The sequence below is a fragment of the Diospyros lotus genome, chromosome 5 (genome assembly GCF_014633365.1).
Source record: "Diospyros lotus cultivar Yz01 chromosome 5, ASM1463336v1, whole genome shotgun sequence".
Lineage (NCBI taxonomy): Eukaryota > Viridiplantae > Streptophyta > Magnoliopsida > Ericales > Ebenaceae > Diospyros > Diospyros lotus.
In genome coordinates this window covers 1,003,308-1,030,318 of record NC_068342.1, presented here as the reverse complement: position 1 = coordinate 1,030,318, position 27,011 = coordinate 1,003,308, and the positions used below count along the sequence as shown (strand labels likewise).

General features: G+C 36.2%; 1 protein-coding gene across 3 annotated transcripts; it reads right to left on the bottom strand.

Moving 5' to 3' along the window:
- Nucleotides 1-23: 23 nt before the first annotated feature.
- On the bottom strand, nucleotides 24-26,922 carry LOC127801832 (uncharacterized). 3 transcript variants are annotated; one of them, XM_052337270.1, is made up of 11 exons: nucleotides 26,531-26,922; nucleotides 25,783-26,011; nucleotides 24,817-24,964; nucleotides 23,774-23,881; nucleotides 15,814-15,971; nucleotides 13,275-13,440; nucleotides 12,323-12,453; nucleotides 3,961-4,642; nucleotides 1,980-2,092; nucleotides 791-1,046; nucleotides 24-540 (listed from the first exon to the last, which is right to left on the bottom strand). In XM_052337270.1, exons 1-11 carry the CDS (start codon nucleotides 26,721-26,723, stop codon nucleotides 256-258), a joined length of 2,469 nt encoding a protein of 822 aa, XP_052193230.1. In that variant the 5' UTR covers nucleotides 26,724-26,922; the 3' UTR covers nucleotides 24-255. The 3 variants fall into 3 exon arrangements, with proteins under 3 accessions (XP_052193230.1, XP_052193232.1, XP_052193231.1); XM_052337272.1 differs by lacking the exon at nucleotides 26,531-26,922 and having other exon boundaries at nucleotides 25,770-25,882; XM_052337271.1 differs by lacking the exons at nucleotides 25,783-26,011; nucleotides 26,531-26,922 and adding an exon at nucleotides 25,527-25,597.
- Nucleotides 26,923-27,011: the final 89 nt, after the last annotated feature.

The window sequence follows — 27,011 nt, the reverse complement described above, 5'->3', positions numbered from 1 at the left end:
TCGAAAAAGTGTTCACATTCATGTACAAACAAACAACTCCTTCGTGATGAAGCCGATTCAAGTAGAGGGTTTACACTTCAAATGACATACTTTTTCTGCAAATGTCAATCTATCATGGAGATAATTCCATGGAAGTTGAACTACAGATTTGTATGTACAAAATGATACAAAACTGTATATTGGGGTTCCTATTTTCTTCAAACTAAGGTACTACATATCTTTTCATTACTATGAGTGGGATGTATATGCCAAAATTTATCCAAACTTACTATTGCTCCAATCTGAGCTGTCACTGGTTTCTCCAGCTTGAGTTAGTGACTTGTGCTCTTCACCCTGGTAAGGTAAGACAACCACAGGGGCAGCAGGCACCGCATCCCACCGCTCCTTCAGCAGACTCATGAATCTCGTGACCATTCCTCTCCTTAACTCGAGTTCCCGGGTGAAGAGATCAAAGAGAAGGAAAGCAAGAATGAACTTGAAAGGGACAACAAGGAGGACTGCCGAACTCATTAACAGGACCAGAGCAATCTCAGTTGTTCTCTGAAAAAAGTTTCAACAGATTCAATGAAAAAGGAGACAGCATAAAAAACAAAATTTTGAAAAAATTCACAATTAGAAGGATTGAATCCAATGTATTAAAATCGAGATATCAAAGCAAACACTCCTCTTTCTCTAATTAGCTTCTTATGATCGACAATGCTAGACATAAGTGAGTGTGTGTGTCCGCTGTTAGTTAAAAAACTTTTAAAGTCACTTCAAGCTTCTCATGAGTATCGTGAACTAGTTTTACCTGAGGTTGTCCTGCCAGAAGGATTGTACGTATTTTTAGCAGTGAAACATTTAGATTTTGGAGATACTTTTCCACTTCACGCATGGCCTCTTTCAGAGCAATTATCTTTTGAATGGTATTTGACGGTGGCTGATCACATATTGTGACTTTCCCAAAATATCGACCAAGGCGGCCTTGCTCCCTCAGCCCCTTTAATAATAACATGCCAGCAGCCAGGATCATCAATGCCGTAGGGAATATAAAGGACAGCAAGTTTCTGAGGGGGAAAAAAAAAAAAAACAGATATGAAAGCCCACGACTGTTAGAATTTTGAAAGCAATGTATGTTGGCTCAAAAAAGCATAGCATGCAAAACATTGTAGCTACAAATACTTCATTTACACAATGTTCCAAATTGCATGATAAAATAATATTCAACATCCATTGCCATCCCTAGTGCATGCACATATTCTAAAAGGATATTATGAAGAAAGAAATGCAAGAATGTTCAGTCATGATACGGAATAACATATTTGGTTGTGGAAAAACCATTTGATGTCTGGTTTAATTTCTTTAAGTAACAAAGTACTTGAATATCTGTACTAAGATGGGTTTCAATAATTGGACCAAGCCCATCAAGCAAAAGGTCCAACTAAATGGAAGGATGTTTGGTGGTCTACAGGGAACACATTTCTTATTTTCAAGATTTCTATCAATATGTATCAATCATCATAGATCAGGTTGCAAAACTTGTTTGGTTGCTAAGATTTCTTTCACATTTCTAACATGCATCACCGAGAAAATATAAAGTTAGAATGTCTAAGTCAACAATTAAACTTCCACTTGACATGAGTGATTAAAAAATGAAATAAATTAGAATCTCCAAATCTGAAGGGTATCTCCAAGTTTAGAATGTCTAAAACAGAAAGATTTCAAGTCACTTATGATTAAACAATTGAAATGCTAATCACCAAAACATTTCTGATTAAACCATTGATATGCTTGTGGTAGACAACAGAATATATGGATATCTGCAAACAGTATACTTGTATACCGATAGAAATGCAAACACTTCTCCATATCAGACACTTCTCCATGTTTATAAATTTCTTAAAGGACCTTTTTTAAGAAATGCAAACCAAACAATAAGAAGCAAAAATACAGATGTTGTGAGTTTCTTATCAGATAGCAAACATTAAAGATGGTTGTACCTGAAAATAATAGCATAGGCAAATGCAAGAAAAGCTGCAGTCAAGTGAGGCTCCTCCCAACGCCTAAGTTTGTCAATACTTTTGGCAGTAAGAGTCAAGGGTAGCACCAGTTCCTAAGGACAACGCTTAGCCATCACTAAAAGAGGATTTACGGAGAAAAGTAATTTAAGGTATGACCACCAGAAGCAGTATCAGCTAAAAACAATTCAACAAGTACATGGTACTGTTTTTTGTTCAAGATGTTATCAACATCTGTTTTGAGTCTCTCAACATAATAATGCTGTACAATTTTCCTGTGCCAAAAGGAACATCAACTGGGTGAATTACTCATTTTTGTTGTGATAAAGAGATACACGGCCTTCGTGAAAAAGAGAGCAAAAAGAAGGATAATGAAAAATGAATACAAAAAACTACTTACTTAAATACCACCTATTGTTCATTTAACAAAATTGTATCTAGAAAGTTACAGCTGAAATTTAGCCACTAATGCAATGAAATTTAACCCAGATGCTTACGGAAGAGTAGTAAACCATGCATATTATGTTAAGTTATATCACCTAAGGATGCTAATACCAAGGATAAAAATATTGTTTTAACAAGCTTTTGATTAGCTTGGAAATGGAAATATCTCAGAAACACAGAAAATAATAAGAAATGGAAAAATGGAAAAATGTTTGGAAATAGAAACTGTTACTGTTATAAATATTTAATAAGCTTAATCATTGAACAATGGAATATATAGTCTGAGATATGTACATTTTTCTACATATAGGTTAAATTAAATAGTTTGGAGGGAAATTAAACCCATATTAAATTAATTGTACAAACCACACGTACCTACATATTTAAACATGAATAAGATTCCAACTAAATAAAACCTACAAAGATAACAGCAATTATAACTTTAATCTATAAAAAAAAAAAAAGGTGAACCCAACGCACAACGCTCCTGCATAACAAGCTCTGGGGAAGGTCAATTTTATGCAGCCTTACCGTTGCTTAGCAAAGCGGCTTTAATCTATAAACAAATTGTGAAAATTTTCAATGTTTCTAAGGTAAGTGAAACATGGTTAACTAATAATAAAATTCAATGGAGGACAAGAATACTAAAAATTTGGAGTCCAAAGTTGGACTTGATAATTTTAGAATAGTTCACAAAAAAACTTAGATTATAAGCAGTAGTTAGATGAAACCAAGAAAAAAAAAATGATGATAGTGTTTGTATAGACAAGATACCTACTTGATTTGATAAAGAATAAGAATAATAATGCTTAGTTTCTCTTCTACTTATGTTTTGTGAAACTTACTAATCTATATCTTAAGGCATATCTTAATGAATTGTTTTATTCTCAAATGTATTCTTGCATTTAATTTCATATATTTTCTCATATCTTAAGGAATTCCTTCAAAAGTGTTTTAACAATATTTTATTGGAAATGTTAGAATTCGGCTTTTTAGTACAGTTGGGCATCATTCTCTATGGAAATAAATATTCAGGCCGTTTAGATTGAAACAAAATAAGATTTTGTTCTTTGACTAATACAACTGAGAATTATAAAAATGTAAAAAAAAAAAAGGCAAAAAATAGAATATTCATGTAAAAATATGTGGAACAATTATAAAAATGTAAAAAGTTCAAATATTCATGTAAAAATATGTGGAACAATTAAGATGGTTTGGTCATGTGAGAAGAAAAAGGCGACCAATAGAGGTTCTTATGGCGAGGGTGGATGAAATAGAAAAAGTATCTAGCAAAAGAGGTAGAGGAAGACCAAGCCAAATTTGGTGGGAGACACCTAGGTATCATATGAGTTTGAAGGGCCTTATGAAAGATAAAGCCATGGCTAGAAATGATTGGTGAGATAGAATTCATGTAGCCAACCCTACATAGTGGGATAAATACTTGATATGCTGTTATAGAAAGATACTCGGATGAAAAATAACAAAGTAAATAAATAGAAAAATTTATACATATTCCAACCTTGAAAAGGTCAATGTTACTGGGTATCCCTTCAATCATGGCAGCATCAATAGTGGCTTGTGTTTTTTCCACTTCCCTGTACTTTTCTCTGCATGAAATAGCTGCCTTTTCTATCAAACTCATATCAGCCACAACAATATTTTTATTCAACACTACCCCTTGTCTTACTGAAGAGTTCTTCCAAAAGGCAACTGAAGCACTAGAAGCCCATGATGGAGATCTCATCCATTTCCGCAAATATACACTTCCATCTACATCAAACACATGATTGATACTTTCAGGTTCTTCCTCGGAGATTCTCAGACCCTGACCATACCCTTCCTCTGTGAATTTTGAAACCAATTGGCCACCCCAACAATTTACAGCTAGAGTTTGGCAAACTAAGTCACCAAAGGGTGCAGTTTGCAGATATGAGAACTGGACAAGTTTAAGGGGATCTTCCACAATCTTACGCATAAACTGAAGAGCCTGAAGTCGTGCAATGCCATTAATAGCATAGACAGTAGCCTTTTCCTTCCCTTTATGTGCGCCATACACATGATAAACTGATTGATCACCATCCATTGGTCCAAACTCCCCAATGAACTTATGTAAAGCAATAACTTCACGAATAAATGCATACCACACATCCCGTCTCATTTCACCTCCCAAGTCAACAAATTCAAGTACCCAAGTTTTGGACCTGATTGCATGCATGATTTATAAATTTCCTGAGCTGAGCTTAAGAGAGTAGCAGAGGAAACAAAATTGCAAATAGCAAAACAAGCACGACAACACACAATGGAAAAACGGAAACAAGTTATATTCGGGGCAGGACTACATGTATGCGAGGGTGGGCAATGCCCCCCCCACCCCCTTCTTCTTAAGAGAGTAGCAGAGGAAACAAAATTGCAAATAGCAAAACAAGCACGATAACACACAATGGCAAAACAGAAACAAGTCACATTAGGGGCAGGACTACATGTATGTGAGGGTGGACAACACCCCCCCTCCAACTTCTAAATTTTCCCTTGGCCTCTTGATGTTGTGCATATAAATTATTATAGCCTCTAACACTTGCCTCTCTGAAATAAAAAAGATGGGGGACAATTAAGTAATGACAAAAAAATCTAGTATACAAACTTGAGACTCCTGCCCTCCCCCCTGACCTAAGGTCTTGACTCCGCCACTGAGTCACATTATCATGAAATTTTAGGAACTCCAAACTATATGCATCTAAAATATACAAGAAAAGGAAAAAATTCAGATTGCATCCAAGCATTCCACATGGACATAAACATGGGGGCATTGGATTGAGTTGAATGGAACCTTATCTTAATCTCTTAATACAAATTGTTTCATTTTCCAAAGGAGTACATGTTTCTTTTATTTTTCATTTTTAATTTTTTGTTTTGTGTTGTTTTCCTTCACAAACTTCATATTGTTAAGTAATGCAATACAAGAAACCCAATCTTGAGAAATTTAAATTGCAATGCCACCTCTACATGCGAGACAAGTAGTGTCACAAAATTCAACCATACCACCCTCAACCCACCCCATCAAAAGAAAAATGAGAAAATAATAAGAAAGCCCAAAACTTTTGAAAGCTACTACAGGTATTCTTTAAACTTTCGTTTTATGAGGATAAGAAAAGGATGTCGTGAAGTGAGGTAGTAAAGGTACATAAAAGAAAATGATCAATGTCAGCCCATATCTTCAATGCACTACGGACTCAAAGACCTCTACAAAAACCAAAATGGATTCAAGGATGCTCAGTTGCTCTTTTCTCCATCTGAAACCAACTCTACAGGCCAATTATTGATATTATACTCTACCAGAAGAGAAAATTGACAGAATCAATAACAATGATTTGATGCTCAAAGTGGATGTTTCCATGTTTTATGCATGCTTTTTGATAAAATTCCTGATTCCTACCGCTGCTATGCCTTGCTGTGAAGTTTGTGTCGTGTGTGTGTGTACTGATTTATCTTCTGTGAATTATCTTCTTACCTTACCTTAGATTTATCTTTTATCTTTTTGTTATGTTTGTTAGTATTTTATTTTATTTTATTGTAATCTAGTCTTACAAAGGAGGAATGTAATCCTAAAAACTAGGAGAATTCTTAAGATATGTTGTGTATATATTTTGTGGATTGTCATTCGAGAATTATTAAGGAAATAAGCAGCAAGAGGCTCTTTTTCTGCATGGTATCAAAGCCGTCCTCTTGTTCATCCTAAAAACCCTATAGTGCCTTCATTACACTTCTCCTTTCCGAGGCCTTCAGTGTTGTGTTTCCCATCACTACAGTTTTTTTTTCCCTTGTTCTTTCAGGGCTGTGACTTTGTTTCTCCTCTGTCACAGCTTGTTCCTTCATCGATTTTTTAGTGTTGTGTGCTTGTCAGAGCCTCAACAATTTTGGAAGTGATCCTTAAACTACCAGCCTTTGTTCTTTCCTAGTCTTACCATGTCAAGAATTTCTGAGACCAATACTCCAATGACAAAAGATGGTGCTTCATGTGATATGCCAATAGGGAGTACTCCTACCAGTGACCTACTAGGAATACATCAGTCCTATAGGCTTGATGGGAGGAATTATTTGCAGTGGGCACAGTTTATGCAAACTTTTTTGAAGGGACGTGGGAAGATGGCTCACCTAACCGAGCCAAGTCTAGATGCCAAAGATCCCGGTTTTTCTACATGGGAAGTTGAGGATTCGATGATTATGTCTTGGCTTTGGAGCTCAATGCAACCCGAGGTAAGTAGAAATTGTATGTTCCTATCTACTGCTAAGGAGATTTGGGACACTGCAAGGCATACTTACTCTAAGATGCAAGATGCAAGATGCATCTGTAATTTTTGACATTAGGGTGAAAATAAGTAGTCCAAGGCAGAGGTTTTTAACTGTTACTGAGTACTACAATAAGATGAACGGATATTAGCTGGAGTTGGATCATTACCAAGATATAAAGATGAAATGCAGTGAAGATACAGCCACTATAACTGTCATATTTGAAAGAGATAGAGTAGTGGAATTCTTGGCAGGTTTAAATGCTGATTTTGATCAAGCAAGGGTGCAGATCTTAGGTAGAGAAAAACTTCATTCTCTCAATGAGGTTTTCTCTATTGTTCGAAGTGAGGAGTATAGACAAATAGCTATGCTAAATGAAGTAACCTCTGAAGGATCTGTAATGGTGACCAATAAGAGGGATGGTGCTCAATTCAAGCCACAGCCGGGCAGGTTTGAGTTTAACCCTAGAGTGCAAAATTGAGAGAGATTGAGTTTATGGTGTACTTTTTGCAAAAAATCCAGGCATACCAGGGAGAAGTGTTTTAAGCTACATGGAAAAGAAGCAGTGCTGAATAAGGTGGGAGGCGTGAAACATATTCAGTCCAGAAAACAGGCACAAGCCTTAAATACAACTAAGGAGGAAGAAACTACCCTAGAAAGGGAAGATTCAACCATCATGGCTGATCAATTTAATGCTGAGGAAATCAGTAACTTAAAAACTTTCTGAAAACCATTCAAGATGTCAATTGTTCCATGGCTCAATCAGGTATTTGTTTGAATTCTGAATCTATTAAAGCCTCACATACTATTAGGAATAATTTATGGATTCTAGACTCAGAAGCCACCGACCATATGACCATTGATTTGAATGTCATTGATTCTTATATACCGATGAGTAGTCCCAAGAAAATAACAGTAGCTAATGGAGATGCAATTCCTATAGCTGGCCATGGTAATGTGAACCTCAATTCCTCATTATCCATTCACCATGATCTTCATGTGCCTAATCTTTCTAACAACTTGATATCTGTTTGCCAACTTACCAAAGACCTAAACTGCCGTGTTGTTTTTTCACCTAACAAATGTGAATTTTAGTCACTGGATACGGGGAAGAAGATTGGTGTGGCTGAGGAATGGAATGGGCTGTACTACTTGAAGACAACTAGTTCCATCATTAAGGGGGAGAAACCTATCACTGCCTACTCATTTCAGCCTGCATATCAACCTGCATCTGTTACTAATTTTTTGCTTCAGCATCGTTGTTTAGGGCATCCTTCCATTAGTTTAATGCAGTCCATGTTTCCAGCTTTGTTTAAACATCTCGACATATCTAGTCTTCATTGTGATGTGTGTGAGTTTTCTAAACACCATAGAGTGTCTTATCCCGTTAGTAATAAAATCTCCTCCATTCCATTCAATTTGATCCATTCGGATGTGTGGGCACCATCTAGAATCCCTAATTGTTCTGGGGCTAGGTGGTTTATTACTTTTATTGATGATTGTACAAGAATGACTTGGATATATCTCTTAAAAGACAAGGCAGCTATAAGCTCTATTTTGCCTATATTCTATAAGATGATATCAAACCAATTTGGATCCAAGAATAAAAAAATTTGAACTGATAATGCAAGATATTACTTTAATCACCACTTGTATAATTTTTTTCCAACAAGAAGGAATTATTCATGAGTCATCATATGCAAAGACTCCACAACAGAATGGAATGGTAGAAAGGAAAAAAAGACATTTACTTAATGTCACTAGAGCCCTTCTGCTTCATCATTCTGTTCCTAATAATTTTGGGGGGAAAGTAGTGTTAACAGCTGCCTACTTGATTAATCATGTTCCTTCTACTCTCCAAAATCAAAGTCCAGTTCAATGTTTGACTTCCCATTTTCCAGAAGTTGGTTTTCATACTCCTCTTCCTTTAAGAGTCTTTGGATGTGTTGTTTTTGTCCATGTGTCCAAACATCATAGGGATACGCTAGATCCTCAAGCTCTCAAATGTGTGTTTCTTGGTTACTCACCCACTCAAAAAGGCTACAAATGCTATCACCCAGCTTCTAGGAAATTCTGTGTGTCCAAAAATGTCACCTTCATTGAAACTCAATCCTTTTTTCTTAGTACTGACAGTAAAGGGAAGGATATCTCTTGTGGTGATACAGGTCTTGATCTATCGTCTTTGGAATTATCCCATCAGTTTCAGAGTCATGACTCATCTAATTCCTCCTTAGATGAGCAGAATAAGCAGGTATCACAAGAAGAGCAGCCTTCAACAATGCTGCCATCCTCTCCGGTTCGATTCAAAGGATCCCTTTATGTCTTCAAGAGAAGGACATAGCCTATTCCAAACTCTCAGATGGCACCAAAAACATTCCCAAGTCTAGGTACTGAAACCCCTTGTTCCTCTCCGACTTCACTGCCGCATTCTACTAATGACCTAGACCTACCTATTGCCCTTAGAAAGGCATCAGAAGCTGTACCCAACATCCATTAGCAAATTACCTATCCTACCACCGCTTGTCTCCTAAACATAAAGGCTTCCTAACTTCCTCGGATGCCATTTCTATTCCTAAGACAGTTAGTGAGGCTTTCAAAAATAATAATTGGATTCAAGCAATGCCGGAGGAGATGCAAGCCTTGGAAAAAAATCAGACATGGGATATTGTTTTTAAACCAAAGGGGGTCAAGGTTGTGGGCTGCAAATGGGTTTTCAACTTGAAGTATAATGCAGATGGGACCCTAGAGAGGTATAAAGCTAGGCTTGTTGCTAAAGGTTACATTCAAACTTATGGGATTGACTATCTAGAAACCTTTGCTCTTGTGGCGAAAATGGAAACTATGAGGATTTTATTAGCTCTAGCAGCACATTATGGCTGAAAATTGTAGCAATTTGATGCGAAGAATGCTTTCTTGCATGGGGATTTAGAGGAAGAGGTGTATATGGAGCCACCACCCGGCTTTGATAAAGGTTTTACAGGAAAGGTATGCAAACTAAAGAAAGCTCTTTATGGGCTTAAACAATTACCACGACCATGGTTTGATAGGTTCTCTAAGGCTATGAGGAGTATGGGCTACCGTCAAAGTAGGGGTGATTACACTCTCTTCTTTAAGCACTCAAGTAAAGGAAAGGTGACAACACTTTTGGTTTATGTTGATGACATTACAGTCCCCGCGGATGATTTTGTTGAGCAAACACAACTTAAAGAAAGACTATCTTAGGAATTTGAGATCAAGGATCTTGGAGTCTTAAAGTATTTTTTGGGAATTGAAGTGGCCTATTCGAAAGATGGGATTTTCTTTTCCCAAAGAAAGTATATCTTAGACCTATTACAAGAAACATAACTATTGGGAGACAAAGGAGTAGGTACTCTAGTGGACTGCAATGTAAAACTGACTGCCAATCCAACTTGTCAACCGGCAGATAAAGGGAGATACCAAAGATTGGTTGGGAGACTAATTTACTTGTCTCATACCAGACTAGATATTACTTTCGCAGTAAGCTTGGTCAGTCAGTTCATGCATAGTCCTACCAAAGAACATATGCAAGCTGTGAGAAGGATCTTGTGTTATTTAAAGACTACTCCTGGTAAAGGTATCCTCTTTAAATCAAGGACAAAATTGGATGTTACTAGATATACTAATGCGGATTATCGAGGATCTTTGGATGATAGACACTCCACAACTGGTTATTGTGTGTTTCTTGAGGGAAACTCAGTATCATGGAAAAGTAAGAAGCAGGAAGTAGTAGCTAGAGCTAGTGCTGAGGCTGAGTTTCGAGCACTAGCACTAGGTTTATGTGAATTGTTATGGTTGAGGATCATTTTGGGAGACCTAAGGATTTCTAGTCATGGGCCGATCAAATTATGTTATGACAATAAGTCAGTCATAAGTATAACACATAATCCTGTACAACATGATCAAAACATACATGTGGAGATAGATAAACATTTTATTAAGGAGAAGCTAGAAGCCGAATTGATCTGTATTCCCTATATGTCCTCAGAAGAACAACTTGCTGGTTGTTTGACAAAAGGACTGCCACCCAAACAGTTTAAAGACTTGATATGCAAGCTGGGAATGGTTGATATCCATTCACCAGCTTGAGGAGGAGTGATAAAATTCCTAATTCCCACCGCTGCTACTGCTGTTGTGCCGTGCTGTGAAGTTTGTGTCGTGTGTGTGTGTATTGATTTATCTTTTGTGAATTATCTACTCACCTTACCTTAGATTTATCCTTTTTGTTATGTTTGTTAGTATTTTATTTTATTGTAATCTAGTCCTATAAAGTAAGAATGTAATCCTAAAAACTAGGAGAATTCTTAGGATATGTTGTGTATATATTTTGTGGATTGTCATTCGAGAATTATTAAGGGAATAAGCAGCAAGAGGCTCTTTTTCTACACTTTTTGTTTTCTTTTTTTTGGCAAATATTTTGCATGTGCATTTTGATGAGCACATCCCTGGTCAAACTAGGTGTTGGGATTAATATTAAATTCATTGGTCACTTCATGGTTGAGACCTTCTAAAACCATGCAAGCTCAAACCCCAAGTAAACAAATACCATTTATGGATGACACATTTAGCAAGCTTATGCATGATTGGAGGGATGACGAAAGTTGAGTTCAGAATGTAGAACCTTGGATGTTGGGCCCTTAATATGGGTATGAGAAACTTTTTCCTAATTAAGAAATAGATTTTTGTCCCTTTGTACAGTTAAGAGTGGACCAATTCCAATATCCTGATTTTGTAGCCTTTTGGCTAGATAGTTTATCCATGGTGGGCTCTTACTAATGGGGAAGGTTTGAGCAGACTTTTGTTCTCTCTTTCGCCAAACCAACATGGATTGCATCCCTTACACATTGACTACTGCACGTTGTCATTGCTACAAGTTTCTGCTTCTTAGCTCTAGATTACCCTATCACCATATTTTAATCTCAATAATTCACCATCCTATGCATATGGCTCAAATCTAATCCTCACCAATGATTCCAAAGAAACACAGAAGTAACTTGAATTTTTAATCCCACCTCTTTACCTCAAATAACATCATGAAGTCTCTTATAAACATGAAGAAATCAAATAATCAATGACATTCCTAAAAGTAAAAACTCAGTGCTATTTCTTGATAAAGTTTGAATTCTTTCATAACTACCTGTTTTTATACTACTAGGTGTTTATTCTAAATGCTGGTTTTTTTTTATCTTTTTGGTAACTGTTAATTCTAAACTTTTTTTTTGCTAAATTTTATTCTAAATATTCTTTAAAATACTATTTTACATGCCTTGCAATATTTCTTCATAAATCCACAGTAGAGATAAAAATGCCTGTCTTACAGTTATATTTGCCAATGAGATGTATGTAACACGTGAAGATACCATGATACTTCTCAACATTTATAATATCTCTTCAATGCTCTCTTGAGATATTACAGAAAAAAAATGTTATTAAGAGAATTAATATGATGAAGGCAAGGAACAATAGCTTTCTGCATTATATGTCACATTCAACATAAATAGATGTTTCTCTAATGGACAGTGCAATGGAATTTCTCTATCACTCAGGCAGATGCAATGATAGATGAGCTTACTCACTCTTCTCCAGTAGTAACAGAAATCGCAGAGTCAAAAAGATCAGATCCCAAAGGCCCAACCCTTGTTTTGTCAACCCTTGAGTCACGTCTTGTAAGATCCAGTCTTATAGTACCCTTTTGCCCGACCAGTCCCTAGCACAAGGAAAATAAACAGGCCACTTAAAAGGTTTAATTTAATTGAATTGAATAGAGTTGAGAAAATGGCTATTGTAATAGAATATATAGGATGAAACTCATCATCAACTATACATGTGCTTATGCATTTAATAAGCTGATCCTTCCCCCTCTTTATAATGGTAGAGGCTTTGCGAACTGGTTTGTTCTATATATATAAAATATATATAAGATGGAGAACCAGCCAGTGCTCGAACTTTGGCCTCCTAAGAGAGATTTACATCCAATTTGATTTATCAAATGCACCCCTTCAGCAGTCAAAACTTCTAATTGCATAGGGTGTAGAACTAATTCCACCAATAATTTGAGAAAGAGATGAAAAATGATTATAGAAAAGCTATTAAAAGAGAACTCAAAGAGCTCAGCTCCAGGCAGGGCGACAATAACTCTGAAACACCCTATAAGGCCAAATTATTTTAAGAAAAATGCTTTACCCGCAAAGCAGGTAGTAATTCACCATAGACCTGAGAAACACTTCAATTGCATGCTTGCATAACTGAAGACTAATTAACACCAATTCATCATACTCCATTTGAAAGTTTATCTTGTTTTCATGTCTTCGTTATAGTTCTCAGATTTGGATAAGAAATCTCTAGCTTTATCGGTTTGCATGAGAATACCATGGTTATTCACATATCTTATAAAACAAGAAGCACTGAAAGGAAATAAAGCGCTTGATTGTATTTATCCTCAAACACAAAATCACAGCATCCTACATAACCTCTCTCTCTCTGTTTGATAGACATATAACCACTCATTAAGATAAAGATAATAAATACCTCAAAGTAAAGTGCCTTATCAGTCAAAGTAAGTTTTCCTGGCCAAGCCATTTTATTGTCCCATTTCAAAACAGGTCGCTTCCTGTTTGAACCAAGGCAAAGAATTCTCTCACTGGAAAGCTGGGGGCCTTCTTGAAATTGGTAAATTTTTCGTCCTTCATGCACCCTGAACCAAAAAAGAACCACATAAAATTAAGAAAAACTGGCCTGAATCCAGAATCTCAGATTATGAGTACTGCTGTATATTGAAGAATAGCTTACAATATTATTCTTGTAGACACAAACAAAAGTTAAACATATGATATAAAGATATTTCAATACATACATAGAAGACACATAAAATGAACATATACCCCATGACAGCCAAAATGAAATCTCTTGGCTAAGACAATGATACAGGGGAACTGGATAGGCTGCCAAACCTAGACTATGGAACAAAAATTAGAACAAATATAATTGAAAAGTGCATTATTTTCTGCAAACTTAAAATTTATACAGATGCATAGAACACCCTTTTTTTATTTTCTTTTCTAAGAAGGAGATGAGTTTGTATTAAAGGAAAGAGAAATGTGGAAGATTATAAAGAAACAAATGACGAGAAGCTTGCATAACAATATATCAACTTGAAAACTATTTGTATTAGATGCAAAAGTACATTTTGAATGCTTGCAATTATAAGTAGCCTTGGTAGCAATCATAATGTTGCTTCTTTGTGACCAGAAGATCATGGGTTCAAGTTGTGAAACAGTCTTTTTGCAATAAGCAAAGGGAAGGCTGCATACAATTACAACCCTGCCCCAACCCTCGCAAAGTGGAGAGCTTTATGCAACTGGAGAAACCCTTTTACAATTATAGGTAGACAGAAATTCAGAAAAACAGAAAGAAGAAAACAATTACAAAAAATATTATGAGTCCAAAGAAACTAAAACTTAGTAAAAATTTCTGACTAAAACCCATAACATGTTCAAGTACAAATGGAAATCCAATGTTTGATATCTTGTCCAAGAAATATTGAATCTTATACAGCATGTGATGGTATGCCATTATATAGCATATTGGAACAATGGGAAATCCCATTTGGTGATTTGATAGCAACTTTTTTTTATATACTGCAAAAATACTATTTGATAACAAGATTACTAACAGAATATTTACAATTTGGATCAATAAGAGCTGTTACTGATAAAGAAGATGGTAAATAAAACACTTCAAAGGAGATACCAATTTGAACAGATTGTCACAGCCACAATATTGTATGGACAGAATGCTTCCACAGACACACAAAGAATGTTAGATAAAGCAGAAACAATTCTTTAATTTTGGAAATGAAAAAAGAACTACATTTGGCAGATACTCCAACCTTTAATCTATTCATGTCTGTTTCTGTTGGCTGTGAAGCTCCAAACGGCGTCGTTACTCTTAGCTGACTGGAGGGCTACGTGCAGCAACCGCGTGCTGCCATTTGGCAACCGCTGGATGGCTGCACGTGGCAACCATCAGCTCACCTTCAGCTGGCGCCTGATTATGCCCTCTCAGCCTTTTGCCCGATCATCTCCTGCTCTCCTGTTCCTCTGCCGTTTTCTGTTGGGATTATAATCGTGCTTGCACGATTTGATCTGATCCATCCATCTACACTTTATGAGGCACAATCCCAGCCGCTCTTAATCGCTTTTATTGATGCCTCGAGATGTGAACCAGTAAAGGCGAAAATACGAAGAAAAATCAGAAAGGTAGTCGGGTTGTTCTTGCGGGTTGAAGGCTCTCGCCTTTTGGCTAGGGTTTCGTTCTGGTTTGTTCCCGATTTCTTTTCTGTACATGTTTGTATAGCTTTTATGGTTCGATAGGTTTGCCTTTAATCTGTATTAAGTGATTGATCGGCAGTTTTGTTTTCTTGAACCATTGATTGTTTTTGAGGGTTTTGTTAGTGAGGGCTTATGAGGGTGTAATCTGATTATTCATCTCATAGTGCAGTGAGCTCTTCTCTCTCAAGCTCAACGTGGACGTAGCCTCAGTTTGAGGTGAACCACGGTAAAAACTCTTGTGCCTCCGTTTCTTTTTTTTGTTTCTCTGTGTTTGTATTTTTTGATTCCAGCACTGTGAATGATTGTTTCATTCAGACCATCGAATAGTCTGTGATTGCTTAAGTAAAACCCTAAGGTTCGGTGTCGAGTCTCAACAGTTTCTAGCCAATGAAGCAGGCAGTAGAGCATCACCTTAATATGTAGACCTAGATTACATTAATCTATTCTTATCCTCCATGAAGAGGCATCTATGCATCAACAAGTATACTGGAAGACTTCACTCTGCATACAGGATCAGTAATACCTCCATCCCCATGGGAAAAAAAAAAAAAAAAGTTTTAACCATAACAAGTAGTCAAAATATAACCACTAAGCTCAACAGAAATGATCATTTTTAGTTGGAAATGCAAAGTACAGCTAGAAGCTATAATGTTAAACATGAGATTCAATGAAATGAAGAAGAAAAATTGAGACTTCCCAGCCAGAGAGCGAGAGAAAGAAAGAGAGAAGAGGCTTACTTCAGAAGTTCATTAATATATGTGGACCATGTGCTGAAGGAGATGCCCCATTCATCACCAGCGAGAGCCTTGAAAAGGTTATGTGCTGTTGACCGATCAGACAATCCAGAAATCGCAGGGGCAACACGAATAAAAGCCGCCTCTTGCACACACCTCCTCTTCAGGATACATAGTAAAACATAATGCTTTTTCAGTTGTAATTGTGAAATCTCAATACTGCATTGTGGGATTAAAGGCTTGTGATTTTGATTGTGAGTTCTCAGTATTACATTGTGGAATGTCGAAAAAAGAATAAAACTTCCTACTAAGCAAAAACTAAGCAGTGCAAAATGTCTGCAAGAAAAAAGTGCAATAGCATTAATTGATAGGTCATTTTCCTACATAACAACATATGGTTACCTCTATAACAAATTGTTGCAACTTCTCAAATAATCATACTCTCTGTTTGTAGATAACTCTAATGCAAGGATCAAATTTCTCTTTCATGACTTGTTTTGCCAGCTAGGAAAGCAAAATGTATAGGAAGTACAAATGAAAATGATAGATAATTCTTAAATTTGCACAAGTATATGGAAACAAGAAGTGGAGTCTTTTAATTTTTGTATAAACTGAACTATAAATTATGAAAATGCTACTTGGACACTCAATGTTGACACTTGGGGTGACACTCGTGCATTGATGTACTATATTGTGTGTCATATCAATGCAAATGTACAATACAACCATACATAGTGTCACCCAAGTGTCAAAGTTAAGTGTCCAAATAGCATTTCCGAATAATTTAACACGTTTATGTTAACATCTTTACATAAGGGGAGTGCATAATCCGAAGGCAAATTCAATAGGAACTACAAATGATCAGATTAATCAAATCAATTGATCATGCACATGCATACATTAAAATATTCATTAACTTCCAACCAAATAATAGTCAATCCCACCTAGGAGGATTAAGGCTTGATATGTTATTTTCCAACCAAATAAGTCATAATAAAAATATTAAAATAGACAAAGCTGAAAGGGTATCTAAGGCATACGGGGTCCTTAATATTACTGATATTTTTTTTTCTTATCCCTCAAAAATCCCAAGAACAAACACGTTTCAGCTTTGCTAGTGTCCTACTGTCATGGCTGTCTTTGAGAAGTTGAAACAATTAACTCTTTGCAGTTTGTGCAAATTATTCAGGCCAAACAGATCTAGATTTGCAAGGAAAATAATCAGCCATACAATTCAGCTTGATGAAAATAGCTAATAGCAGTGTCCAGAGCAAAAGATGATTATCTTTCTGATTTGATTTTCCAATTTTATGCAATCTTTCTGTTGGAGAGATAAAGAGGAAGAATTCAAGTCTCATGAGGAAAAGAAGACTTCAAGATAAAGAGATAAGGATATTCCTTAAAACAGATAAGGAAATCCCATAATAGTCCTAATTATAGTAGGAAAAAAAAATATGTTGTAATCTAGACCTAAATTTTAGGAGATTTCATAGGAGATTTTGTGTATATATTTACAGCTCTCAGATTAATGAAATTCATGGAAGTTATTTCCTCCCATTAGAACTTCCACTCAGCTTATTTTTCATGATATCAGAGCCATAGTTCCGTGGCAGGTTTTCCTAGTTTTTCTCCTCCTTCTACAGTCTTTAGACTCCTTCCAGCTTATGTTATGGCTGAAAATCAAGCAGAAAGTGATGCTTCGACCAATCTACCTCCTCCAACAAGGAATACTCAACCTCTATCATCTCCAATCACTCTAGACAACCATTCCCTTCAGATCACTCAACATAAACTAAATGGAACCAACTTTAGAGAATGGTTCCAGTCAGTTTTATTGGTGATCCAGGGAAAAGGCAAAGTTTGTTACCTAACAGGGAGAGTCTTGAAGCCGAGTACAAATTCAGCTAACTATGATGTATGGGAGGCTGGAAACTCAATTGTGATGGCATGGCTGGTCAATTCCATGGAACTAAGGATTGGAAGGACTTATCTATTCTATAAGATAGCTCAAGAGATATGGGAAGCCATGCAAAAGGTCTACTCAGACATGGAGAATACAGCTCAAACTTTTCAGATTCGGTCTACAATTCAAACAAGAAGGCAAGGTAATAACTTAGTCATTGAATATTACAATGATTTAACTGAGTTGTGGCAAGAGATGGATTTATTCCATAGATTAAATGGGGATGTGTTGAAGATGAGAAGAAATATGAAAAGATGGTGGAAAAAGAAAGAGTTTTTGATTTTTTGCATGGCCTCAATGCTGATCTTGATGAAGTAAGAGGGCAGTTGCTTGGAACCAAACCCTTTCCCTCAATAAGGGAAGCCTTTGCAGAAGTTAAAAGAGAAGAGAGCAGAAGAAGGGTGATGATGAGCCCTTCAGGGATGACCAATTCTGATGCAAATTCTCAGGCATCAACCTTGGTCTCCTCAAGGATAAAACCATCTAATCCACCCAAGGGAGAGCCCCAGAAAGAGAAGCTATGGTGTGAACACTGCAACAAGCCCTATCACACCAAGGATATTTGCTGGAAAATACATGGAAAACCAGCAAATTGGAAACCAAGAAATCAAAGAAGAGGAAGTCAAACAACTTATGGAGGAGAAGGGGAAATAGGAAAATCAACAAATCTGACTTTATCTACTAATCAGTTGGAGATCCTACAACAATTATTGAGTCAAACAAAGGTGACCAAATCCGAGGCAATAGAAGGCCCTAACCCAGTAGTCTCTCTTGCTAAACAAGGTACACCTAGACTCTCTCTAATCTCCTTCAAATTTCCTATAGATTGTTGGATAATCGACACTGGTGCTTCAGATCACATGACCGGACCTCCTGAGGTATTATCAGCCTATAAACCTTGTTCACAAGGTTTAACCATCTCAATGGTTGATGGTACTACTACCATAGCTCAAGGGAAAGGTACATCAAGTGTGGTAGATTTAAAATTGAAGTTAGTCCTATATGTTCCTAATTTAAAGTGCAATCTACTATTAGTAAGTAAATTAACTAAAGAAGAGAAGTGTTTGGTGACATTTTTTCCTTCCAATTGTGAATTTTAGGACTTATCTTCGAGAAAGATGATTGGCAGTGCTGAGAAAAAGGGAGGCCTTTATTATATAACAAAGCATGGGCAACCCCTTGAATCTAGGTCACACATCAAATCTTCTTTGTCTACAATTTTAGTTTCTGGGCCTATGTTATAGCATCAGCGTTTGGGGCACCCTAGTTTTAGTTATCTTAAAGTTTTATATCCTCATCTTTTCATTAATAAAAGCAACCATTTGTTTCATTGTGAACAATGCAATATTGCTAAACAAACCAGAAGCTCACCCTTCTCATGAATATAAACCCACGAAACCTTTCTATCTTATTCATATTGATATTTGGGGACCAACTAGGACTCCCAATTTGACTAAGACTTGATGGTTCATCACATTTATAGATGACCATACAAGGTTTAGTTGCGTGTTCTTAATGAGAAATAAATCTGAAGACTATGTTGTGTTTAAGAGGTTTCACCAAATGATAAGTAATGTTTTTCAAGCCTCAATCCATGTTTTAAGAACAGATAATGACAAGGAATATTTTTCCAATAATTTTAGTCATTATCTAGCTAAACATGACATTATTCATAAAAGTTCTTATAATCCTCAACAAAATGGGGGGGGCAGATTGGAAAAATTGCCACCTCCTTGAAACTGCAAGAGCTCTTATGTTTACAAGCTTGGTTCCTAATTCATATTGGGGGGAAGTTGTTCTTACATCCTCCTATCTTATTAATCAACTTCCATCCAAAGTTCTTGGCTTGAAAACCCCTTTGAGTGTCCTCCTTGATTTCTATCCCCATCATACTAGGGTGCTAAACTCTTTGTCTCCTAAAGTATTTGGATGCACTGTGTATGTTCATAAACATCAGCCTTCCCAATCCAAACTTGAACCTAAATCTCTCAAGTGCATATTTATTGGTTATTCTCCTATTCAACAAGGATATAAATGCTACCACCCTCCTACCCAAAAATCTATCATATCTTGCGACGTATCCTTCATAGAAAATCAACCATTTTTTCACACCACTTCTCTGCAGGGACAAGTACCTAATGCAGAGGAACAGTGGGACTCCACTTTGTCTTTACCTATGATCTCTAATTCAGAAACTCCTCTTGCTAATGAGTCAACTCGTGAACCTCAACCTTTAATTCAATCTTCAATACCTAATTCAGGGGGAGGTCAAGAAGATCAGAATCAAGACAATTCAGCTTCTGATAAACCTCTTTTGGTATATTCTAGAAGGCCTCGTGCTCCTCAGCCAAACCAATTGTCAAATTTGGAGGTATATCCAAAAGCTGATGCCAATGGCAGCATGGAAAGGGTGGAAACTAACAAGGTTGATGATCTTGATGTTCCAACAGCTCTAAGGAAAGGGGTGAGATCATGCACTAAGCATCCTATTTCAAATTATGTGAGTTATTCAAAGCTATCTCCACAATTCAAGGCCTTCACAACAAACATTGATGATATAGTGAACCCTAAGGATATCATGCATTGCAAGATGAAAAATGGAATGCAACAGTAATGGAGGAGATGCATGCCCTAGAAGCTAATAAAACCTAGGACATTATCTATCTACTAGAAAGGAAGAATATTGTTGGCAGCAAATGGGTATTCATAGTGAAGTACCAATCAAATGCAAGCATTGATTGGTACAAGGCTAGGTTACTAGCTCAAGGGTTTACCCAAACCTAAGAGCTTGATTATAAGGAGACCTTTGCTCCAGTGTCCAAGCTTAATTCTATCAGAATTTTATTATCATTGGCTGTTAATTTAGACTGAGGCTACATCAATTGGACATCAAGAATATATTCCTAAATGGGGAGCTAGAGGAAGAGATATACATGAGGATTCCCCCGGGTTTTGAAATAGAAAGCACAAGAGGGAAGGTATGCAAATTAAAGAAGTCTATATACGGCCTCAAGCAATCTTCAGGGGCTTGGTTCAAGAGGTTCAGTGACACTATTATTCAGCTAGGATACAAACAAGGGTTGTCTGATCATACCCTATTTACAAAAGTTGAAGCTGATGGCAAAAAAATAATCCTTATTGTTTATGTAGATGACATTATCATCACAGGGGATAATGTTTCAAAAATTGAGAAGCTAAAGGGGCAACTAAGAGCTGCTTTTGAAGTAAAGGATCTGGGAGAATTAAAATACTTCTTAGGAATGGAAGTAGCAAGAAGCAAGAAAGGAATATTTATATCTCAAAAGAAGTACACACTTGATTTGCTAAAAGAAACCAGTAAACTTGGTTGTAAGCCAGCTAATACTCCATTAGAAACTAATTGGAAGAACGAAGAAGGTAGCAAAACAGAATACCAAGTAGACAAGGGGAGATATCAAAGGTTGGTGGGAAAATTGATCTACCTATCACTCACACAACCTAACATTGCATATGTTGTAAGCACAGTAAGTTAGTTCATATCACTCTCCCACAAGAAGATATCTTGAGGTTGCATATCATATTCTAAGGTACCTAAAAGAAACCCTGGGAAAATGACTCTTATTTAAGAAGAGTCAAGATAGAGGAAAAAGAGCATTTGTGGATGTTGATGGGGTTGGTTTTGTTGAGGATAATAGATCTACATCCGGATTTTGTACAAATATATGGGAGAATTTGGTAACTTGGAGAAGTAAAAAGCAATCAGTGGTGGCAAGAACCAGTGCAGAAGCCGAGTATAGGGCTATTGCACAAGGGTTACGTGAAGTGATTTGAATAGAAAAAATGCTTGAAGACCTACATCTACCAAGACCTTCTCCAAAAATTCTCTATAGTGATAGCGAATCGGCAATTAGCATTGTGAATAATCCAGTTCAACATAACCGGATGAAACACATGAAAATTGACTAACATTTTGTCAAGCAAGAAATAGAGAGAGAAGGTATAAGTCTTACTTATATTTCTACTGAATCTCAAGAAGTAGATATCCCTACTAAAACTATGCAAAAACAAGGATTTGAGTTCATTTGAGGTAAGCTAGGAATGATGGATATCTATTCACTAGCTTAAAAGAGAGTGTTGGAGAGATAAAGAGAGAATTCAAGTTTCACGAGGAAAAGGAGACTTCAAGATAAAGAGATAAGGATATTCCTTAAAATAGATAAGGAAATCCCATAATAGTCCTAATTATAGTAGGAAAAAAAATATATGTTGTTGTAATCTAGACATAAATTTTAGGAGATTTTATAGGATCTTTCGTGTATATATTTATCTCTCTCAAATTAATGAAATTCATGGAGGTTATTTCCTCCCATTAGAACTTCCACTCAGCTTAATTTTCACTTTCTATGGATACCAAGGTACTTGGTATCATATAGATGTGATGAAAACTTTATCATTTTAAAGTAGATCCCACAAATGTTACAAGCTTTCATCCATTACTCATGTCTTGTGTGCCTAGGGATCTCAAGGGGGAAGGTATGGGTAGGGACCTGTTCCCGTACCCACATCTCTATTCTTGCCCCCAAACTTGCACTCATACCCTCGAAGTATTTTGTTTAACCACCCATCCCCATACCCGGAGGGTAATAGGTAACCAATGGGCACCCATATACAATATATATCATTCTACCATTCATATTCGTATTTGAATGACTTCAAAACAATTTGATAACAAATGAATCTGATATTAGTGCAAAGAAAAGGTAAAAAACAATAATTGTAATATTTCAAATTGTTTCAATACATTAAGTTAAAAAAAAAAAAATACCACCTTAGTTTGTTGATGACAAGGGTAAGAGGCAAGAGAGATCATAACTAGGTTAAGTTTCAAATTTGTGAGAATGTCTAATTTGGACTTTTTTTTTTTTAATATATGAATTATAATACATAATTAGATAAAATAATATATACTATTATATTAGGGTAGGGTACGGGTAAGGGAGCCTGTCCCCGCCACCATAATTGTATCCGGTGGGTATTTTAAATATCTTACTTGCAAGGGTGGAGCCACGTGAGGCCCAATGGGGGTAATTGCCCCCACTGGACTAGATTTTTCTTTTAAATTTTTATTTTTTACAAAGGTGAAAAGCCCAAGGGAGCCAAGCCCACCCTGGCTCCCATTCACAGCTTCCTTTCTCTTCTTTTCTTCACGTTACAATCTCTCTCTCTCTTCCAAGCGCATTTTTTGTAAATCATCAATTTTGTGAAATTCAACCATTCGATCTTAAATCCGACTATATTTTCACCGTAAAAACAATCTCGATCTATAAGAAGATAAGACTTTTAGTTTCATCATTCCTATTTTCAACATAGATTCACAATATATATATATATGTATATACTCACGATTGAGTTTGACCGAAAGTTTAAGCTCAAATATATAGAATTGATAATGAGATCATTATGCGACGTTATTAAAATATGAAAAGTCGTAAAGAACAATTGTAAAAAAAATTTGCATTTTAATATTATTATTATTTTATTTTTAAAATTATATTTTTTGTATTTAAATTCTCCCACTAAATCAAAATATTGGTTCCGCCCTGCTTACTTGTACCCCCCTCTCCCCCACCCCCAATGGATATTTTTTGATACCCAAACCCTCCCAATTAGGGTAGAGTTCTAGTGGGTACCCACAGGATAAGGTTGACATCCTTATGTGTCTCCCATCGCATCCCACCCAAAAAAAAAAAAAAAAAAAAAAGAAATAAACAATACAAGACATTTTTATGTCTAGGGTATCTTTCTCTTTGAACATTCATGCTAACGACTCCATTAAAGAAGCAACTTAAAATCATGCAATTTTCCAACAATTTACTACATGCTGTTCATTGGATTGCATCCAGTCAAAATGACAAATTTTGAAATTAGACTTAAGCTGCTAATGCAACAATTTACTCCCAGATTATCAGTATGCAATGCTCCAACAGCTATCTAAACATACCAGAAAAATCTGATAAATACCTGAAAAGAAGCTTTTTCTGAGGCAACGTCATGAGGATTATTCCCTTTACTGTAAGGTTTCTCCCAGGCAAGCATAGTTATAAAAATCAATCTTTGAAATGCCGGTTCCTGCCAATAGACAGTCCAAAACAAAGAAAAGTAGTAAGTTCACGAAAACAAAAACTCGAAGCTCAATGTCAAAAATGTAAAAGAGGACTAAAATCAAGTTATTTTGAGTGCAAAGTTAATTGTCGGTCCTTGACCATCTTAAAGTTATCCTTCTGAGATCATGTTAGAAGATCAAGTCTTGCAAGTAACGTGAACACTTGAACCATGAAATAAGACCAACAATCCATGTTAATTATCTAGTTTCAAGGGTTTAAGAAAAAGACAAAAGGTGTTAGAAAATGAATAGCACTAAGATATAGCAAATGATGTATCAAACACACTTCTTAGAACACTAGATTCTGGATGTGTCATGCTATGGTCCAAAAAAGTTAAAATCTTCATTTTGGTAACTCTTGTTCAGCTGGTTGACATTTATTAATCAAACAAAAAAGTTGGTTAGTTTTGAGCTTCTTGTTTCTATTAGCAAACTACATTGACTGGAAATACTATAATTGGAGAAGTAACAGTTCTAAATCATATTTAGACTGGCCACACCAGTGAGATCATATATATTAGTGCATATATATAGCATAAATAGATAGATATTACAACAATTCTCAAGCTAGAATCCAGTCATAAAGAGGACAAAGGCATGAAAGGCCCAATAGAGTCTGGAGTCAAACAATGTGATGCCAATTTCATCGAGATGCTTGGCCAAACATACCTAAACACATCATTAGCTGGACAGCTACTAGAACAGCCATCTATTTGACATACAGACTACTAAAACAAAAACATATATTATAATGAAGAGAATTTCTGCTTATGGTGATTCTTTTTTTTCTCTTTTTTGTTTTGAGGAGTATGGCAAGTACATTCTGCCAACAACAGGCAGAGCTACTCTATTAATTCCAGAAAAAAAAATGCGGAGGTAAAATATCAAACAAGTCACAAACCTTGAGACATGGATGGATTTCAGAACTATCTCTAGACAAAAACCTAAAGCAGCAATACTCCACCAAATTACGAGCATCACTATATACAGATTCAGGAACAAGTGCTTTAAATATCTTCTGCATTTTCATCCCTGTCAATCCATTCATCCTGCATGTTTTAAACCTTGAATAAGTAAGTCTTGACAAGATCAGAAGCAGAATGTCAAATGGAATGTTTCTATACACTGAATTATTACAATTAATAACTTAATCTTCTGCATTTATATTTTAAACATGGTTTATCACAAACTTCAACTCTAAAAATGGGTAAAAGGATAGTTCTCATTACCACATGCTGGTAGTGAATCAATTGGTTAGCATAGGTATGGCTTTTTCAGAGGGCAGGGCTTAATAGCAACAATAAGTTCACTCCTTTGGACTAAAAGATCACTTGTTCAAGTTGTGAAAACATCATCTTTGCAAAGTACAGGGAATACTAAGTACTAAGACAACCCTCCCCCAACATTCACAAAGCAAGGAGCCTCATGGACTAGGAGCACCCTTTTTTTAGGTATGGCTCTTTCTCTTGTCCTTTCCCCTGATATAGGTATGGCTCTTTCTCTTGTCCTTTCTCCTGATTTTTTCTCTACCAGGTTATTCCTAACATGAATTAAAATGATCATTGATCTATAAATCCAATTTTCATGATCACTGAAAAGGCCATTATGTACCTCCACACAAAGCTCGCATGGGAAGGAAGAAGATGTAGATCTGAGTCTGAAAGCATATATCCCTCTTAACCCTCCACAAAATTTGATTGTAACACTGACAAAAACTAGAGAGCGTCCTTTCATGAGTATCTTTGTCTCTAATACCTCTATCTTAGTTCAGTACAAAACCAATAAAGGAACTTTGTTCAGAGTCAAAAATAGGTACCAGTTTAAGCAACTTCAAAACAAAAATGACAACACCACCTTGTGTCTTCACCTGCTAAATTGCTCAATGGAAACGATGGCAGCTAAAGAAAGATATCCATTGGGTGTTCTACTATCAATTGTTTGTTCTGCCATGAAGATGTCCTCTGTATCTTGAGTATCAAATACATTTCCGGGATTAGGCTTTCTATCATGTACAGTTTTCACCAGGGGAGTCGTCACTTCATTCAAGAAGTCTTGGGTCTTTGATAGCCAATGGTTCAAGGTTCCTTGCAGTGCAGCTGTCAAGGAAAACATATTTTGATCAAACCTGATGGAAAGTAATAAAAGAAAATCATATTCCTATTAATTAACTACTACAAGTTGGCAAATATAACATGCTATGATCACATATAAATGAACTCCAACCTTTTAGCTTAGAAATGTAATTCAGCTAGGTTGGAACTAGAGCAAGTGAATATTACCAAGTTAAACCACTTACACTCAGTGAAGGTCTCAATTTCTGTAAAGAAGCTATACAAATGTAAAAGAACACGATGCGTTGAACAGCCATGTAAAGGTTACAGTAGTTCAACCTCTCCTATTTTGTTTATTTCATTCTTTTTCTCCTTTTATCAGTAGTTATGACACTCAAATGGAGTTTATCACAGTGCATAAAATAGTCGAACAAAAGCAAGAAAAAGGGGATTTAAATTGGGTGAATAGAACTGAAATCTCGATGATTGAAACTCAATATCCATAAAGCCGTGAACATCCAGGATAAATACCATTATTAACAAAAACAGCTGCAAGAGACTCACCGGCATCAACGTCGTAGAGCTTCCATCTATTTGCACCCGCGAGCTTGAATCCACGAAACTTGTGGTCTGAGGAAGAAGGAGAAGATGATGAAGGGGGAGAATTCCTAGCACAGCACTTAATCTCGGGAAATTTTAATTTTCCATGGAAGATTGGCGATGGCTTAAAGCAGGTTGCTGTGAACTTTGCGTGCATTCTGGTACTCTATTCGTTCTTCAATTCTCAAGATTCAAGCCTTGGATTCATAGTTCAAGCATCAGAGCGAACGATTATACTCGTAATTTCAACAGTGTGAATTCAACATTGCGTGTGCTCCAGAGATGGCTGATGAACTGTGAGGGCTTGATCCGACAAAGATAGAGCTCTTGGAAATGCCCTGTGACTAGACCTTCAAATTTGTACGGCCGTTGTATGAATAATAAATAATTAAATATCAGCAAGGCTTAATAGCCTCCTTACCAAATAAAAAAAAATTAAAAATAA